The sequence below is a fragment of the Heliangelus exortis genome, chromosome 13 (assembly GCF_036169615.1).
Source record: "Heliangelus exortis chromosome 13, bHelExo1.hap1, whole genome shotgun sequence".
In the NCBI taxonomy this organism is placed as follows: Eukaryota; Metazoa; Chordata; class Aves; order Apodiformes; family Trochilidae; genus Heliangelus; species Heliangelus exortis.
The window spans coordinates 7,530,348-7,546,647 of NC_092434.1; the positions used below are offsets into that span (position 1 = coordinate 7,530,348).

The following is a 16,300-nucleotide window of genomic DNA, read 5'->3' on the forward strand; positions in this document are numbered from 1 at the left end:
CAATTTAGTGAATATTAAATTAAAAAATTAATTAAAGAAACTAACGATCTATCCTAACCTTTCAAGAATTCTACTCACAAGAGATCTCAAAACTGTAACTGATTTAATCGCTTCCCACTGCCCCGCTTGAAAGACAGCATACAAATGGGGGGGAAAAAAGAAAAAGAAAAAATGAGAAATGAGGAAACTAAAACATGAGCACTGGTACAAGAAATCCAAAGGTAGCAGAGACTACTGACTACAGGGAATTATATCACAGTTCTGCTAAATCCAAGGAATATGTAATATGTATGCAGTATCTCAGGCTCTTCTGTGAAACAATGTCTTGCACAAGGCTAATAGGAGCTCCCTTGAACCTGGAATCAGCCACAACTGCTCTTCTATTTGAATTCCACAGCAAGTGTCAGCACACTAATTTAATTAAACAATAGATATTGTAACACCAACATCAAAAAAAATACATATTGCTTATAGTAATTTATTGATATTTAAAAGGGTCTTTACTCCTGGAAGTTCAGTCTGCAAACTGTTATTTGACAGAAAAAAAGACTTTCCAAAACAGCCTTCTGAAGGGACTCAGGTCATCCACACAAATTAAACACAAAGTATCTTTGCTGTGAGAATAATAAACTGACCCAAAATACTCACTTAAGGAAAGCCACATGCAAAAAATATAGATTCCCATCCTCCTTCTTCTGAACTAATCATTCCCCTTGATTCAGCAGCTGAAAGACCACATCTGGAGCACTGTGGCCACATCTGGACTCCCCAGTACAAGACAGATATTGATGCACTGGACTGAGTCCAGTGGTAGGTAATCAAGATGCTTTGACCATGCTGATTAGATGTAAGGACAAGAAAATCACCGCGAAAATGGTTCTCAAAGGAGTAGGAAACAGAGAAATTTGAATGTCACACCTTGGGGATTATCCAGAACTCAGCTGGACAAGGCTCTGGGTCTCCTCTAACTGGATCTGCTTTTAGTCAGAGGATGAACAAGTCGACCTCCAGAGGCCCATTACAACCTACTCTGTTCTGCAGCTCTGTGTGATCGATGGCAAAGGCCTCCTGTTGAGTGATGGGGGCAAAGAATCATTAGTGCATAAATTTATGCCTACAAATATCTTCAGTACTGCTGCCGGCAGTCGGCATTAAGACTCTCCATGCCCAAATTACTGTCTTTCTCATAATTTAACTACATTTTTGAGAAAGCAGAATAAATGTGTTTGTTAGTCTTCAGTAGAGAATTGAAAAATTTTCCTTCAAAGGATTCTTTTTATCTTAATTACATTTCAGAACACAGGGAGCTATGAAAGCAGGAGATCCTTCCTATCAAATTCCAGTCCCTCTTTTTCTGACCTCTTGTTTTCACCTTTAAGCAGACATTTACACAGCTTGATCCACCGCACAGTGGAAACTCCCTGTGAGGTATTACCTCAGCCCAGGGCCTGGGGTAATGATCTCTCCCAGAAACAGCAAAGACATGGAAGTGCCCAGCACTTCTGGCACTGCTGGCCTAGCACAGGTGCAGGGAGAGCTGAGCTGGTGTAGGACCCGGCCAAGAAACGTGAAGGCAAATGTGTCTGCATACATGAGGTGACAAGAGCTCTACAGCAGCTAGCACTGATGAAATCTCACTGCTACTAGATCAATGCTATTACCACTGACAAGGCATAAAATTTTCTACACTGGAAAGACTTCCCTGTTCCCATAAACAGTGATTAATCAATTCTACTCATCCTGAGGCATTTTATCCAAGACTAATTGTATAATCCTACTGACATTTATTTCATTACCACCTTCTCTGTTAAAAAAAAAAAAAAAAAAAAAAAAAAAAAAAAAAAAATATGGTGAACAGTATCCCCCAAAGTCTCGTTATTAAAACATAAAAATTCCCAGTCAAAAAGAGACCTCATTATAGGAATAAAATCTATTTTGCCCTACAAAAACTGGCTGTCAAAAAAAGCCCACACAGATAGCAAAGCAGCTACTACCCTTAAGCATCAGTTCAGCACTGAGCTCCAAGAATCTCAAGCAAAACCACAGGAGATGGTAAGCCAAGCTGAGGTCTGTCACTTCAGCAGACTGCACTAATGGCACAGTGTTCTAATGAATCCCTAGATTGAGGAAAATGTAACATCATCCAAGAATAAAATTACCTGTCTGCAGCAATGGTTTCTCACTGATTTCCCCTTATCAGTAAACTGGGAAACACCCCCTGAGGATAATAACTTTGTACAGTTCCATCCATAAGAAATGTCATTCCAAAGCTCACCTAACTGTACTTGAGCTCCTAGCCAGCCAGGCTTGCTACCTCTAAAGGCTGGAAAAAAATTTCCTTGAAAGTGACAGAGATCAGAGTGGACATCCAGGCAGTAAACCACCAGAGACAGAAGGTCTTTTGGTCCTCCTTGCTTTGTCACACTATGAGAAAGACAAACTTACCCAATATAAACAGATATAAGTAGAACAAATTCTGATTATTTTTTATCTTTGTGCCAGCTCTCCCACATACAGTTTGTAAGCAATATTCTGTGAAATAAATCTTTTATTTATAGAAAATTTTAAGACAAATATTGAAACAGAAAAAAGACAACAAAAATAAACAAATAACAATGTAAGTGACCCACAATATCACCCTGACACAACTCATCTCTGCAGAGGTATTGCACCAAGTGTGCAAATGAGAGTCTGGCCTGAATTCCACAACACATCCAGATTTGATTCAGGTGCAACACTGAATAAGAAAAACAGACATCCCTAAAAGCTGAAAAAGACAGAGAATTAAAGGGTGAAAAACTGTTTCATCTCCGTACACGTGATGCATATTCAGAAATCAGTGGGGTGAGCAAAACCTAGACTTAAGTAGGTTCAAGATGAGCATACCAAGTACTGGTGAGTACCAAGAAAATTAGTATTAACTGTGACCCTGTTTCTGCAGGCTCTGACAGACTGTATGTTTTACATTGTGTTGTCTAACTCAGAAAGAAACATTCTGTCTCACAAATAGTTGCAATTCCTCCCGGAGATAAAGACTGTCACAGAAAGGGATCTAAAAGCCAGGCTTAGATTATTTTGTTCAGAATTACCAAACACCAAGCAATTCCCTAGCATTCAAAGTCAGCTACTAAGGCCTCTATATTTTTCAGTTTGTCATCTTATCTAATTGTCTAAATGTGTTTTTTTCTGACAAACATAAGACTCCAAGTCTGTCAGGATTAAAGTTAATACCGCTACTACAGCTAAATGTAAGGATGCCATTTAGAAAAGATGCCATCACCAAAATTTGCCGAAGTATTAAACGTCAGAAATTTCTGAAATTTGAAGTGGAGAAAATATTTTAATATCCTCAAGTACAGTGTTACATGTGTATATTACTTTTCACATGCGGAATAAGGCCAAGGGGACACATATCTTTAAAAAATTACACACAGAAAAAAGAGCTTTTCAGACGAGTATAGAGTGAGCCCTTCACGCTGTAACTAAATAATAAAGAGCCCTTAAATTAAGACATAGAAAGAATGAGTCCTTCAAGGAGACACATATTTTGAGGGGCTGAAGGAATTAATCACAAGACAACTTTTACAGCATCATTTTTAGGAATTTAAGGGTAGAGATGTTTTAAAAACCAAGGTCCTACAGTTTTAGCAAAAGGTATTGAGTGAATGAAGCCAGGGTGAAAAATACTTGTAAATTTCAAGTAAACTTTCATTCATCTGCCTTCGACTCACTTAATGCTTGCCTGAATTTACAAATGAAAAACAGAAAAGGTGATCAGTGACAGCAGGAAACGTTTTACAGAAAGACCAGAGAGTTCACAAGCTTTATATCCACCCCAAACTTCATTACAACTCTGAATCCCTCACTACTGAACCGAAGAAAAATTAAACAGTCTAGATATTGTTGGTGAAGTTGTTCCAATGCGAGAGAACCTACTCTGGACTACAAAGCCCCCCGGGAAAGGGATGTAAAGGTGGCTTCCTCCGTATTCGCAGAGTACCCATTTCCATTTCCCTCATGCACAAGCAGTACGTGTGGGACCACTCTGCAAGCGCCTGCAGGACTAACACATACACGTGAGAAAAAAATTACTAATATAATTTGGTCCTTATTTCTTGCATTTCTTACCAAAGCCGCAAATGCGTGCTTCTCTTAATCAACTAATTATGAAAGCTCATATGCTTTAGTACCCACTGCAACCCTATAGTGTCTCCGTCTCTAGCACTAAGGCACTTAAGCGTTCGCAATGAGAAACGCCTCCAAGACCCCTGGTAAGGAGTGGATCGTAACGTGTCTTTAGTTCTTACTTGAACTACATTCTTCTCCAGGTCCCCATCCAGCCACAGCGAATTGTTTCCTTTGTACTTCTCAATAATCCCGTCCCCGCGGGTTTATTCCCAGGCAGCCCTCGCCTTCCCTCCCTCTTTCAGCCGGAGTGCCGAGCTGGACCCGGCTCTCAAGAGTCGCTATCCACCTACAGCTCTTTATCTTAGCAGCAAAACCCCGCAGCGTCCCCAACACTCTTCTTCCCTTTCCCCGGGGACTGCAGAAGCGTGGGGAAGACGCGGAGCCAGGTTACCTCCGGCCGCCGGGAGCTCCGGGGCTCCCCCGGGCCGGGTCAGCCGCCCGACATGTGCAGCCCCGAGCATCCCGGTCCGCCGTGCGGCCTGCGCCAGCCCCGCCGCCTCCGGGCCCCGCTGCCCCCAGGCCAAACCGCCCCTCTGCACCGCGGGGGGCTCCGCTTCCCTCAGCCCGGGCCACCCCGACTCCGTCCCTCCCCGCCGCGGCTGGAGGCAGGGCCGGGGAGAGCGAGCTCCGGCCGGCCCCCGCGGGGCGGAGGTCACCCGCCTCCCCCCGCCCTCCGCCCATGGGCGCCAGTCCCGTCCAGCAGCCGCCGCTCCGGCCCCGAGCGCAGCAGGAGGCGGCGGGGCGCGTTTCCCGGCGGCGGCTGCTCCCGCCTCGCCGCCCGTCAGCCGCCAGGGAGCCGCGGCCGAGGCGCATGGAGACAGCGGCCGCCGCGCTGTGCTGGGGTAAGGGCGCGATGAGGCGGCGGACGGGCTAGGACTCGGCCCCGGGGGGTGGGCGGCGGCGGCGGCGTGAGCCGGAGGGGGAGGAGGGTTTCCGCGGAAACTTTCTGTCACTCGTGCACCACTTCCCCCCCCAAAACACACCAAAAGACCCACAAAAAAACAAAAAAAAAAACCACCACAAAGCAGCAGCATCCGCGCCGGGATGTGCCGCCCAGCGCTGAGCAGAGCGGGGGTGCGGCTCGGGGGGCGAGCGCGGCAGCGAGAGGGAAAACCCCGCGGAGGCGGCGGGCGGAGAGGCTGCAAGCAAGGGCGGCCCCGGTCCGGCGGAACGCCGTGCTCAGACTGGCATCAGAGGCTCGTATTTTATGTGGAGCTGCAGGAGGGAGCAAGCCCGTCTGTAAAGAAATCTAAACACTTTGTTATTTAGGACACGTTTTACTCGTGTGCATGTTGTTGCCTGCAAATATAAATCTTTGAGTTATAAATATTAAAGCTTAAGAGCATAGGGGGGAGTATGTGTATCAAATTTTGGAATAAATTTATTCCAGCGCAGTTTGACACACAAACACACCTAATGTAAGCAAGATGGGTTTAAAGAAATTAGGAAACACGGATGTTTCCCAATGGCAGGTGCAAGTTTCAGAGACTCGTGAATGACTGACCAATAACAAGCATACATATATACATATATATATAGCTCATTGTTAGTTTTACACGGGTTTTTGAAGCTAAGAGGCATTAAAGTAATTTATAAACATTTCCTGAACTAGAGTGATACCTGGAAGTATGAAGCAATCATGTGTTAGGGTATTTTCACCCCCTTTCAAGCTACATCTGTGTGTGTGCTCACAGTAATTCACATAACCCGGCCCCAGAGCAGGCGGGTGCATGTTAACATCACAAAGTGTCTTCAACAGACATCTGGTTGCAAACCAAAACCAAACTGCTCCTAAGGACCTTTTTTTTCCCATTTTTCCCTCCTTAGTTCTTTTCTTCCATCTTCCTCTCATCTCTGGAAGCTCCATCCGTATTGGAATAGGCAGCAATTATTCCCATCTCTGTAAGTAGTCTTTTTTTTAACTGCATTAATGGCATGTATGCAGTCATGTACAGCTGTAGGAATATTATATTTAAAGCCCTTCAGCACATAAACATCAATCCGTTAAAAAGCATATAGCTTTCTGATGAAGAAAACAACTGAGTTTACAGAAATGGACTTAACCTTGTGATTTTTACACAGAAAACTCACAGGAATAAGTGACATGTTTGAGAAAGAACCATAAAATTTTGTGTCAGGTTCAAGTACTTCATTATATCTTTTTTTTATTTAAAGCCCCCTTTTTTAGCATTTTCTCCCACTGCAACGAATTAGCACATAGCTGCTAAAACTGACTTGCAAATTGACACCAGTCAAAATTTATATCATTTTGGCAATCACTATTGAAACAAATATGGCTAAAAATTACTTCCCGTCATTGAAATAAAACAATTCCTGACACTTGACTTCCTCCTACTCTTTTTTTATGACTGACTTTTGTAGCTATTACTTGAAAGTTTTTTAAAAAAAGAAATATAACATTGTAGGAGCCAATTCTGTCCATGCCACTGGCCCTATTATAGCAGAAAACCTCATGTATGAAGGAGCAACAGGTCCAATCTCTTGGATGAAAGAATGCATAACGACAAAAATACAGGCACAGCCATTAAAATAACCAAATACCTCTCTAAACAAATGCTGCAACCCAAGAAAAGCCATGCTGATATGTTGTCACTAGATTACCACTTCAGAAACAGCCATCAAGCTCCATTGCCCATCATGGGTGAGAAATAGTATGACTAAACTTGAATTTTAAAGAAGATACAACAAGTTATTTGTTCTGGAGCTTACATAAAGGCACAGCAAAGTCTGGCAGCTACCATCATTCACAGACTAGCAATATTACCAAGCTTAATGCTTGCTGCCCTAACCTACCAACTCAGAGAAGTTAAGAGCAGCTTCTGTCAACCCTAGGTATTTGTAGGATCTAACCCTAAGATAACTTTTAAGGTAACTAAGAGCAGAGTTTGGTTGGTAAAGCTGGTATAGTGAACACTAAAAAGACTGCTCTTATCCCAGTCTATCCCACCTACACATTACAGGAAGGAGATGACATAGTGGATTCTTCAACTATAAAGAATCATGGTATGTCAGGGACTGGAGCTGTTGACTCTCCCAGCACTGGATTTACTAAGCAAGTGCAGAGGCCCAGGAGCAGGACTGCAGCTCTTCTTATACAACATCCACTGTGCCTCAGGTATTCTCTATCTTCTACAGGACAAAAGGCTAAAGTCACCCAAACCAGTCCAGGCTGGCTAATACTCAAGAGGGTACCTATGGGACTTAAACAACACAGTACCAAGGCGGGTTGACAACTCCAGCATGTAGTGGAACTTTCTCATCAGAAATAACATTTTCTAGTAGCTTTGTTGCTTTAGATGATTCTTTCTGAACGAAACATTGGGCTTTTGTTGGAAAGTACTTTTAGCTTTTGATCAGGTATGTTTAAGATAAAACATCTGTTATCCCTAGAAAACATTGATGACAGTAACTCAGCAGTCATGAAACAGTCAATGTTTGTAATACTTAAATGACGGGGGTCCAGAACTATCAGAGAAGTTAAACGTTCTACAAATGGTTCTACCCAAATTGTCTTCCCTTCCTGCATGGCACTGCCTCCTCCACCTCCTCCCTAGCCATCCTGAGATTCATGTCTTAAGACATGTATTTTAAGCATAGGTAAAAGCAAACAAACTGATTTTTCAGTCATTTATCCAGATTGCCAGTACATATCAGCTATTATAAAAAGTTATTTTACAACTACTAAGTTATTATATGGTTATCTATTTAAATGTTAGTAAACCTTTATGATAACTGTATTGAACTATGTGTCTGCAGCTACATCTAAGAGCACAAGGGATGTCCAGAGAAATGTACAATGTTGATTTGTATGCATGAATCAGGACAAACAAAACTTCTGCAAGAAAGCCCACTTAGACCCAGCATAGGGACATACTTGCCACACAGGAAAAGTACAAAAAATCCTGATCCTAAACTGAGTAGGCCCTTGAGTAGTTACTTTGGATGCTGTCCCTCAGCATCTGGCTTACACACTGTAACAGCACAGCTGGTGGGCAGCTGTGCTGTCATTGACTGTAGCACAACTAGCTGTGCTTGAGACCCCGGGACAGCAGTGGAAGAGTGAATAGACTTCCACTCATAAGCAAGAAAATCTTTCTTTACACTGAAAAAAAAAAAAAACAAACACAAAAAAACCCTAAGGAATCTGTAGCTTTTGGTCTTGATGGCAAATGCTGTATTTTTCTGAGGATAGTCTCCAAACTCAGCCAATTTAACAGTTTGCCTGGAGCCCAGCACTTAAGGAACATAACTTCACATTCACATACACAGGCATAGGAAAGCCCAGGACCTCAGTTCAAAGAGGTGAAGACACAGGGAGATTTTGGCTCTGTGCAAGTATCTCACAGTGGTTCTGCTGTCTCCACCAGATTTGAGACATACAGAAAGACAAGAGGTTGCTTCAAGCATGGCAGTTTTGCTGTGAGCCCGTGTCCTGGAGAGAGTACATTATGCAGGAAGTTTGAGACACAGACTGACAGATTGGCACCAGGACTGCTGCACCCTGCAGCAGTGCATCCCCCCTTGCTCTTGTGGGATGCCTTGAGAAGTGTCAGTGATCAAAAGCACCAGCAGCAACCACCAGTCTCTCTCTTCTCTAACAGAAAACGCCAGAAACCATGTTTGTCTGTGATGCCAGATGGAGAGGGAAACACATGCTGTAGTTGCCCCTCTAAGTGCACAGCAGTTTATACAGAATATAAATAACGAGTTGGTCTTTATTTTCCTTCACTGATTTTTTTTTCTCAGAGTGTGGATGTTTTCCTAAGGCAACCATCTTTCCTCACAGTTTTCCAAGTTGCACTTCAGGCTTTAATGACTGACAGGGGGCAGAAGGGAAGGATATGCAAATACCATCAGAACCACACCTCAGACTTCTTTGTTCTCTCTTAATAAGTCATATCCTCCTTAGCATCTTCCTGCTATCAATTTATTTTATGATGGCTTGAAATCATCTCGGTTACATCAAGAATGATTTTTTTCACCTTTTCATTTATTAGACTGGAATCTGCAGTAGGAGGATGTCAATTTCTCTCCAAGCCTGACAATTTCTCATCCTTGTTTACAAGGGTGTAGGCTGACAATGCCAAATCGTTCATTTCCACTCTAAGTACTGACTTGATGCTTTAAGTTTCAGAAGCTTCTCCCAACTCCTACCTCTCATTCCCATGTTTTGGTTTGGTTTGGGGGATTTTATTTGTTTGGGTTTTTTTGTTGTTGTTTTTTTAGTGGAGAGAACAACAGATCAGAATTTATTCCTATGCAACTACTGTGTGCAAAAAAACCAGATGAGAATACAGTCCTGCTCCTGCTCAAATGAACAGGAACAAAGGGAATCTCAAACTGGTGCAAGCAGCCATACAGAGAAACCTCTCAGAGAACAGAGGCAGAACACATCTTAGAAGTGCTGAATACAGTTGACTCTTGGGGTCTGGCCTTGCACTGTTATCTAATGATTGTATTTGAACTACATATTCAAGCACCTCAAATGCATTAAATGCCCGGCACCTTTATGCAAAACATCTGTCAAGGAGAGGTGGGTACCCAATTGATTATGAGCTCTTGTAAAGTCTACTGGAATCTCTGTGTTCAGATGCTTTGAAAATTTGGCTTCATATTCAGAGCTGGCAGAAGCAAGCAATTCAGCTGGCTTTGACAGCATTTACGCAGTCAGTAAAATTAAACTGTGCAGTCAATAGTACACTGAATGTGATGCCTACCTCTGCCTGCTCTATGCCTCAATTTCTTCCTCAAAAAAGCATTTACATAATTTTAGGCTTATTTAGTTATTTTGCAGCTCTCCTTGAGAACAGATGGAAAATCTGTATTCTCTGGATTCACAAAATACATATTTTGCTCTTGCTATATCTGTGAAACAGTTTTATGGGACAGGTTTGCATACTCTTCAGGTTTTTAACCATTGCTGTCCCCCACTGCTTTGCAGTTCAAAAAAATTGGATCTGCCCATATAATTTCTTAGAGCTTAAAAGCATAATAGTTCTTCCTGAACTATTTTATCCTGATGATAAAACACCACAGTGGGTTTCTAGTGTTTTCATAAAGACAGTATCCCAAAGTGACTTACACAGTTCGACAATAAATAGCAGATAGAAAAAGCATAGTATTACTTTCTGGATGACAGAGGAGTTTATCTGAAGGGCCTTCAAAATAGAGCCACTAAAGTGGTGAAAAGTAAAACAGGATTTTTATATTGTGAGAACTGTAGAAAACTTTGACATCCAAACAGTGCTGAAGTCTTAGCCACTGATAGAGGAAATCATGTTGAATTAGTGGAAAACAAAAGAAAGGTGAATAGCGAAAATACAAAGGGGAGTAAACTGAAGCAAGTTCACAAATATTTATATCTATGTATAGCTATCTGTTTGAGTCTGAGACCTTTTTTACACCTGACAAAGAGGAGAGTGTTTTCACCCACCCAGGGCTTTCAAAAGCAAGACTGACTTTCAGTAGACATGTGGCTTTGTTACTTAGGAAGGAGTTGCTCGTTACACAATGTCATCTATTGTTTCTCCTCCTTTCAGATGAACAGAGCATTCTGCCCTGTAAAAAAGAAGAACTACAGTGTGGTGATGGACTCTGCCTCTTGAACTGGCTGCACTGTCACTATAAGAAGGACTGTGGCAGAGACTACATGTCCATCAAACTAACATGCTCCAGTGAGTTACCCTTCAGTTTCCTATATTGTGCTGCAACATCCTGTCAATGCGAATCCATTTCCTCACTGAATTGGTGTTTGTAGCAATATATGGTTCTAAACATTAGATGTGATCTGGTTTTGCTGTTGCAAGTGTATGAATATTTATAGATGTATTTATTCATGTCTAAATCATTTAATTCTATGCTGATTTCAAGACTTCTAGACAAATGGTAGCAGTAGTGGGAATGCAATACTTGGTCAAGCTCAAAATGCATTAAGCTAATGTATTGTGAAGGCTGCTGCTCTGAAATGCCAGTTGTGGGGGAGAGGGAAAAAAAGCCTAAAAAACCAGTCATCATTGCAGAAAACAATTAGGCACTGGCAGCCCTACAGACAGCGGCTGCTGTCTGGGCACTCTGCATTTGGAAATATTAATATGAATAAATACACAAACTGCCAGCTTATTAAAACAGTACTTGGGCAGGTAGGAGGTAAGAATTGCTGTCAAGATATGCAGTGTATTTAAAGGAGTCATAGGATAAAGTCTGTAAACAGTGCAGAGAGTTTGACCATTTGTTTTGGAACCAGATTTGTTGCAAATAAGTTGAAACATGAGTTGGATTTCTGAAGAAAAGTGTGTTGTAATTTCAGCAATTTCTGTTTACTGGCAAACTCAGTGATTTAACCACTTCAGCTTTTTCTGGTTTTTTTAACCATTTTCAGCTTTTTACTTTATGCTTGCTATGTTTACTTGTTAATTTCAAGCTATAGTTTTAACTTTGAAACCTTCCCTTTAACATACCCATTTTGTAGCTAGCAACCTCTAAGGGCAGAAATTACCTTTAGACCTCTGTTCTACACAGTACAAATAGGGTGAATCACATGCTGTCACTAATTATTTGCCAGAAATACTTGCAGACTTGGGGGTTTTAATTAACACAATATTGTACACAGAAGGTCATACCTACAATTTTGCAAAAGGAACAGAAGTTACAACAAGGAGGGCATATTGACAGCTACTGACAATAAACTTCAAATGAAAGTAAATGAAAAAATGAGTTTGAGGAGTGAGCCCAGTACACTCCATCTTCTAATGGGCATTCAGATGCATGGAGGCAGGACAGAGCTAATCCAAAGTAAAACCCTCTGAAACATGGCTAGTGCAGACAGCAGGCCCTCAACAGCTGTTAAGTCTACAGATCCAGGCTTGCCACAACCTTTGGCTTTACAGCAAACACTTGTGCAACACAAGCACTCTGTAGAATTGATCACAGTCCATTAAGCAGAGCTGGTCAGATCCATGAAGCACAGAAGATGATGAGTTTATAATTGAGAATTGAGAAGGGCTACAGTTAGCATGCATGGGAGGACAGACAAGATCTGAAATTCGGCAAGACCTCAGGTACTTACGCTCTGAATTGCAAATTTAATCAGCAGGGACTAAAACTAGACATGTGGTTTGTTTTTTCCCCTATATAAACAAGTTGGGTGTGGTCATGGAAAATTTAATGGGAACACGTGAGATCTTGCGTCTTGCCTGGAGTGCTTGAAAACCTTTCAGAAACTTAGATCACACATAAATAAGTGTGCATTATTTTCTGCCCCTCTACAAAGTTGTGCATAAAGTAATGAGTGACAACAACCTGTTTTGAATATGTTGGGTTTTTTTCTAAATGTAAAGCTGTCACTTCAGCGCTAATAAGAAAAAATGACAGCTGACAAAGGAGAGTCAAATAGTTTTGCTCTGAACACATTACATTACAGTGGTTAAAAGCACAAAAACACAAAACCAACAGATCATTTGCAATGGTTACAGAAGCGCACACAAATCAGAAATTGCCTAGAGGAAAAATTCATTATTTTTCAGTGGAAAGACTGATTTGCTGTTCACAGATAAACCTGAAAGCAGAGTGTCATCCAGTGAGGCACTAACATCTGTCACTTCATATATACTTCATGGCCACAGAAATGTTGCAGCCGAGTGGCAGAGCACCTCTGTCGTGTTGGTTCTGCTGAATAGCAGCAAGACCTGTTAGATCTGCACCACCAGAATGACTCTGCCATCAGACCTGGTGGACAATATCCTTCAGTTCCATACTGACCAGTTGTTGGTATGCTTCAGATGAGTGCTCCCTAATGTTTTCTAAGTGAAGAGAACTCCAGCTAGGAAGAATAGGCTTATAATAAAATAGGAGGTTGGATCAGCTCCTCAGATGAGGCAACAGCTTGTTAGGAAGTTTTTAAGAATTACAGTAAGAGTCACCCCTAGCAAGAGGACAAAAACTATCACAGAGAAGATGACAGTATCTTCACAAGCATCTCCTCTGGTTGAAGCATAGCTTGTTGAAAGCTTTACTCTGAGAAAGTAGGATTGAGATTACTTCCTGAGCCTAAAAAGTCCTAAATTCAGTATTGTACTGAATATAGAGGGAAGTGTCTGTAAATGCTGCTAAGAATCATAACCCCTGCTTCTAATGGAAGATTGAACACACAAGTGCATTACACACCACTCAACAGGACAGCAAATAAAACCTCCAAGTACTACTCACAGTTCTCTTTTCCATGTAATTAGCAAAGCACTTTTATGATAAGATCAATTAATTACACTGCCAAGCAGCTGGTGATACAGTCACATAGTGTGTAGAGCTTTGTTTTTTAAATTCCATTATGTGGAATATTTATTGAAGTCCAAAAAGACTTTCAGTGCTAACACATTTTACTGTGTTATTTTGCTCTATTTTAGTTTTGTTCCACTTCTCCTACGTCTGACTTTCTAGAAACCCAGGAAGCCTTTCTGTAAAGCCAAACCAGCAGGAATAGTACTGTCTCTGTATAATAACTAGTGGTTACACATCACATATACCATAATGAACACACATCTTTTGGAACCATGTGGAAAAATCTGTACAATAATTTCAAAAACAATTAACATCCATCAAACTGGAAAATGAAAACGTTGTTCAGGTGCTTCTGAAAAGTACTACAGTTCCCTCCCAAGTAAATACCTACAGTCAGGACTTAGGTATTTGGGTGTTTCTACTTACAGGCAAGTCTCATTTTTAAGACGTAGAAATTTTGGTGGACTACAGGTACACTGGGATTCCCAGGGAAGCTTATCACATGCAACATCATTTCACAAAACTGGAATAAAACAATAATTCACTCTCAGCTATCAAATAATACAATAGAGCAGTCACCCAGAAGAACTGGGATAAAATACAGCCACCAAAGTGAAAGGAAGGGATTTCTTTCCTATTGCCCCAAGAAAATTATCCCATCAGTTTGAAAACAGGTCAATCATTCCTATCAGCACTAGAGCTCTCAAAAAGCATCAGAGAAGCATGGTGGGGGTATTTTCCTTTGACTGGACTAGATCCTCTTTGAGAGTACTGAAATTTAAACCTTTCACTCTGGTGTGAGTATTCAGGCCTTTAAGCAAACACACAACTTCAGATTAGCTCAGAAGGTTGTGCTTTATGCAGGTTTCAAAATAAAAAGCTTTCCCATAGTATACCTATTGGAAGCTTATTCATCAAACACTTTTCTTTTTTAGTCTGAGAAAGCCTTTTCTCTTTAAAGAGAGAAAATATGTGGCCAAGTTCCACAGTCTGTTATATGTGCTCACTATGAATGTGTATTCATTCCAAGGGATTTTGGATTTGTAAGTAGCTAAGGGAAATGCCTGAGATTTGCTTCTTAAAGCACTGGCAGCACATCAACCACTGAAGCAGACTAATGATAGAGTGAAAGGGAAATTACTTTCAAATCATCTCCTGCCCACTGTGTCATTAATGCCTAACCTAATATTCTGGATTCACGTACTTAGGCATTGGGAGGGAATAAAATGAGAACCTTTTGTTCTAGCATTTATACAATCAGATACAATAGTGACTATAATGGGTGCTTCCTACACCAGTAACCACCACCATGTGGTCTCAGTGCTCATTCAGAGTAAGAGATTGCTTTGTGTCAGCTATGCAGGTAAGGTGGAGCTCAGAAATGGGAAAGACAGAGGAAAAAGAGATGCCAAGGAAGGAGTTCAGAAATAAATACCCAGGAAAGGGAAAAACTAAAACTGACAGCTCTTTCTCAACTGTATAATACCAGTTTTACTATCATGTAGCATACTAAAATCTGTTATGGTCCAATGTTTAAGACAAAAATGAGGCCACGGTATTTTCAGAATATTCATGACTACTGTGGGCAGTCTGGTCACACTGGAACTCTTGACATCATTGCTTGTCCAGTTAGGAGCAAATGGCAAAGATACTTGTTTCCTATATGAAACAATGAAAAAAATCCCCCAGAGGGCCTGCACACAGAACAGTGGTTATAAAGCACACACAGGCAATAGTTATTTTACACACCCTTTTAGACCTTGGCACATACAGGAAAAGCCTTGAAGTTAACCACTGTAAAGTGACGTTTCAGGGAAGGAAATCAGGAAAACCTTGGGTCATCAAAATCAACCTCCACAGTATCTACTGAGAGTAAGAGCAGACTTTCTAGTGAGGCTGTATTCCAGGAGAGATTTCCATCAAAAATTCAGCATATTGCTACAAGATGGAAAATATCCATGCTGTTGCCACAAACCAGTCTAGTTCTGGCAGGAAGAGCCTCAACAAGTGGTGTGGATCAACCAGGAAGAAGGCAGGATAAAGTTCTTTTGAGAGGAAGAAGTCTGAGTTTTTCATAGCATCTCACACATCCTATTTTCCTAACCATGGCTCCCAGACATACTGGTAAGTAAAGAACAATAGTACCAGTCCATTGACCCCTGGCTCTGATACTCCTAAAACGCTGTTCATGGCATCACACTGATCAACAGCTTGACAAGTTGGTTGTGTAAAAATCATCTCTATACTTACCAATAGATGATGCATGCATACATATATATAAACACAGCTCTATAAATGTAAAAAGAAATAAACAAAAACCAACAGGAATTAATTTATTATTGTGGGATTTTAAATCCCCACAATTCAGTTAATTTTTGCCCTTCATAGTTATCATGTCTTTCAGAAACAAAATAGTTACTTCCTTAGCTTACTCTGAGAGCTTAATTTTAGCATTTAAGAAGCAAAACACTGACATTAAAGTATTCCTTTAATGTGCAGCTACCATGAAATTCAGCCTAATGGAAAAGAACATGAACTATTTAAAGTGTATTTCAAGTATGAATATATTTGCCTATTTTCTTCCTGTATCAGTCAACCAGAATCACCACATGAAAAAATCCATTCTTGTATCTATCTACTTCCCCTTTCGCTTTCTTGTCTTCTTTTTTCTTCACTGACAGTGATTTTTTTTGCTGTTAAATCCTTTTGAATCAGAAGTAGAACCACTGTTAAGTCTGAACAAAAGCATTGTATTACATGTACTCAGGGGAAGCTGCTCTGCAAAGTAATGCATGGATTTATTCCAGTTGAGAAAACA

At 41.1% G+C, this 16,300-nt stretch overlaps 1 protein-coding gene across 1 annotated transcript in view; it reads left to right on the forward strand.

The window, feature by feature from the left end:
* The first annotated feature begins 4,753 nt into the window (after positions 1-4,753).
* The window catches only part of BEAN1 (brain expressed associated with NEDD4 1), a 39,259-nt gene continuing 27,712 nt past the window's right edge, over positions 4,754-16,300 (forward strand). The window contains 3 exon segments of the mRNA XM_071756685.1: positions 4,754-5,030; positions 6,016-6,090; positions 10,749-10,883. Of these exon segments, the coding sequence (XP_071612786.1) occupies positions 4,868-5,030; positions 6,016-6,090; positions 10,749-10,883 (373 nt within the window). The 5' untranslated portion in view covers positions 4,754-4,867.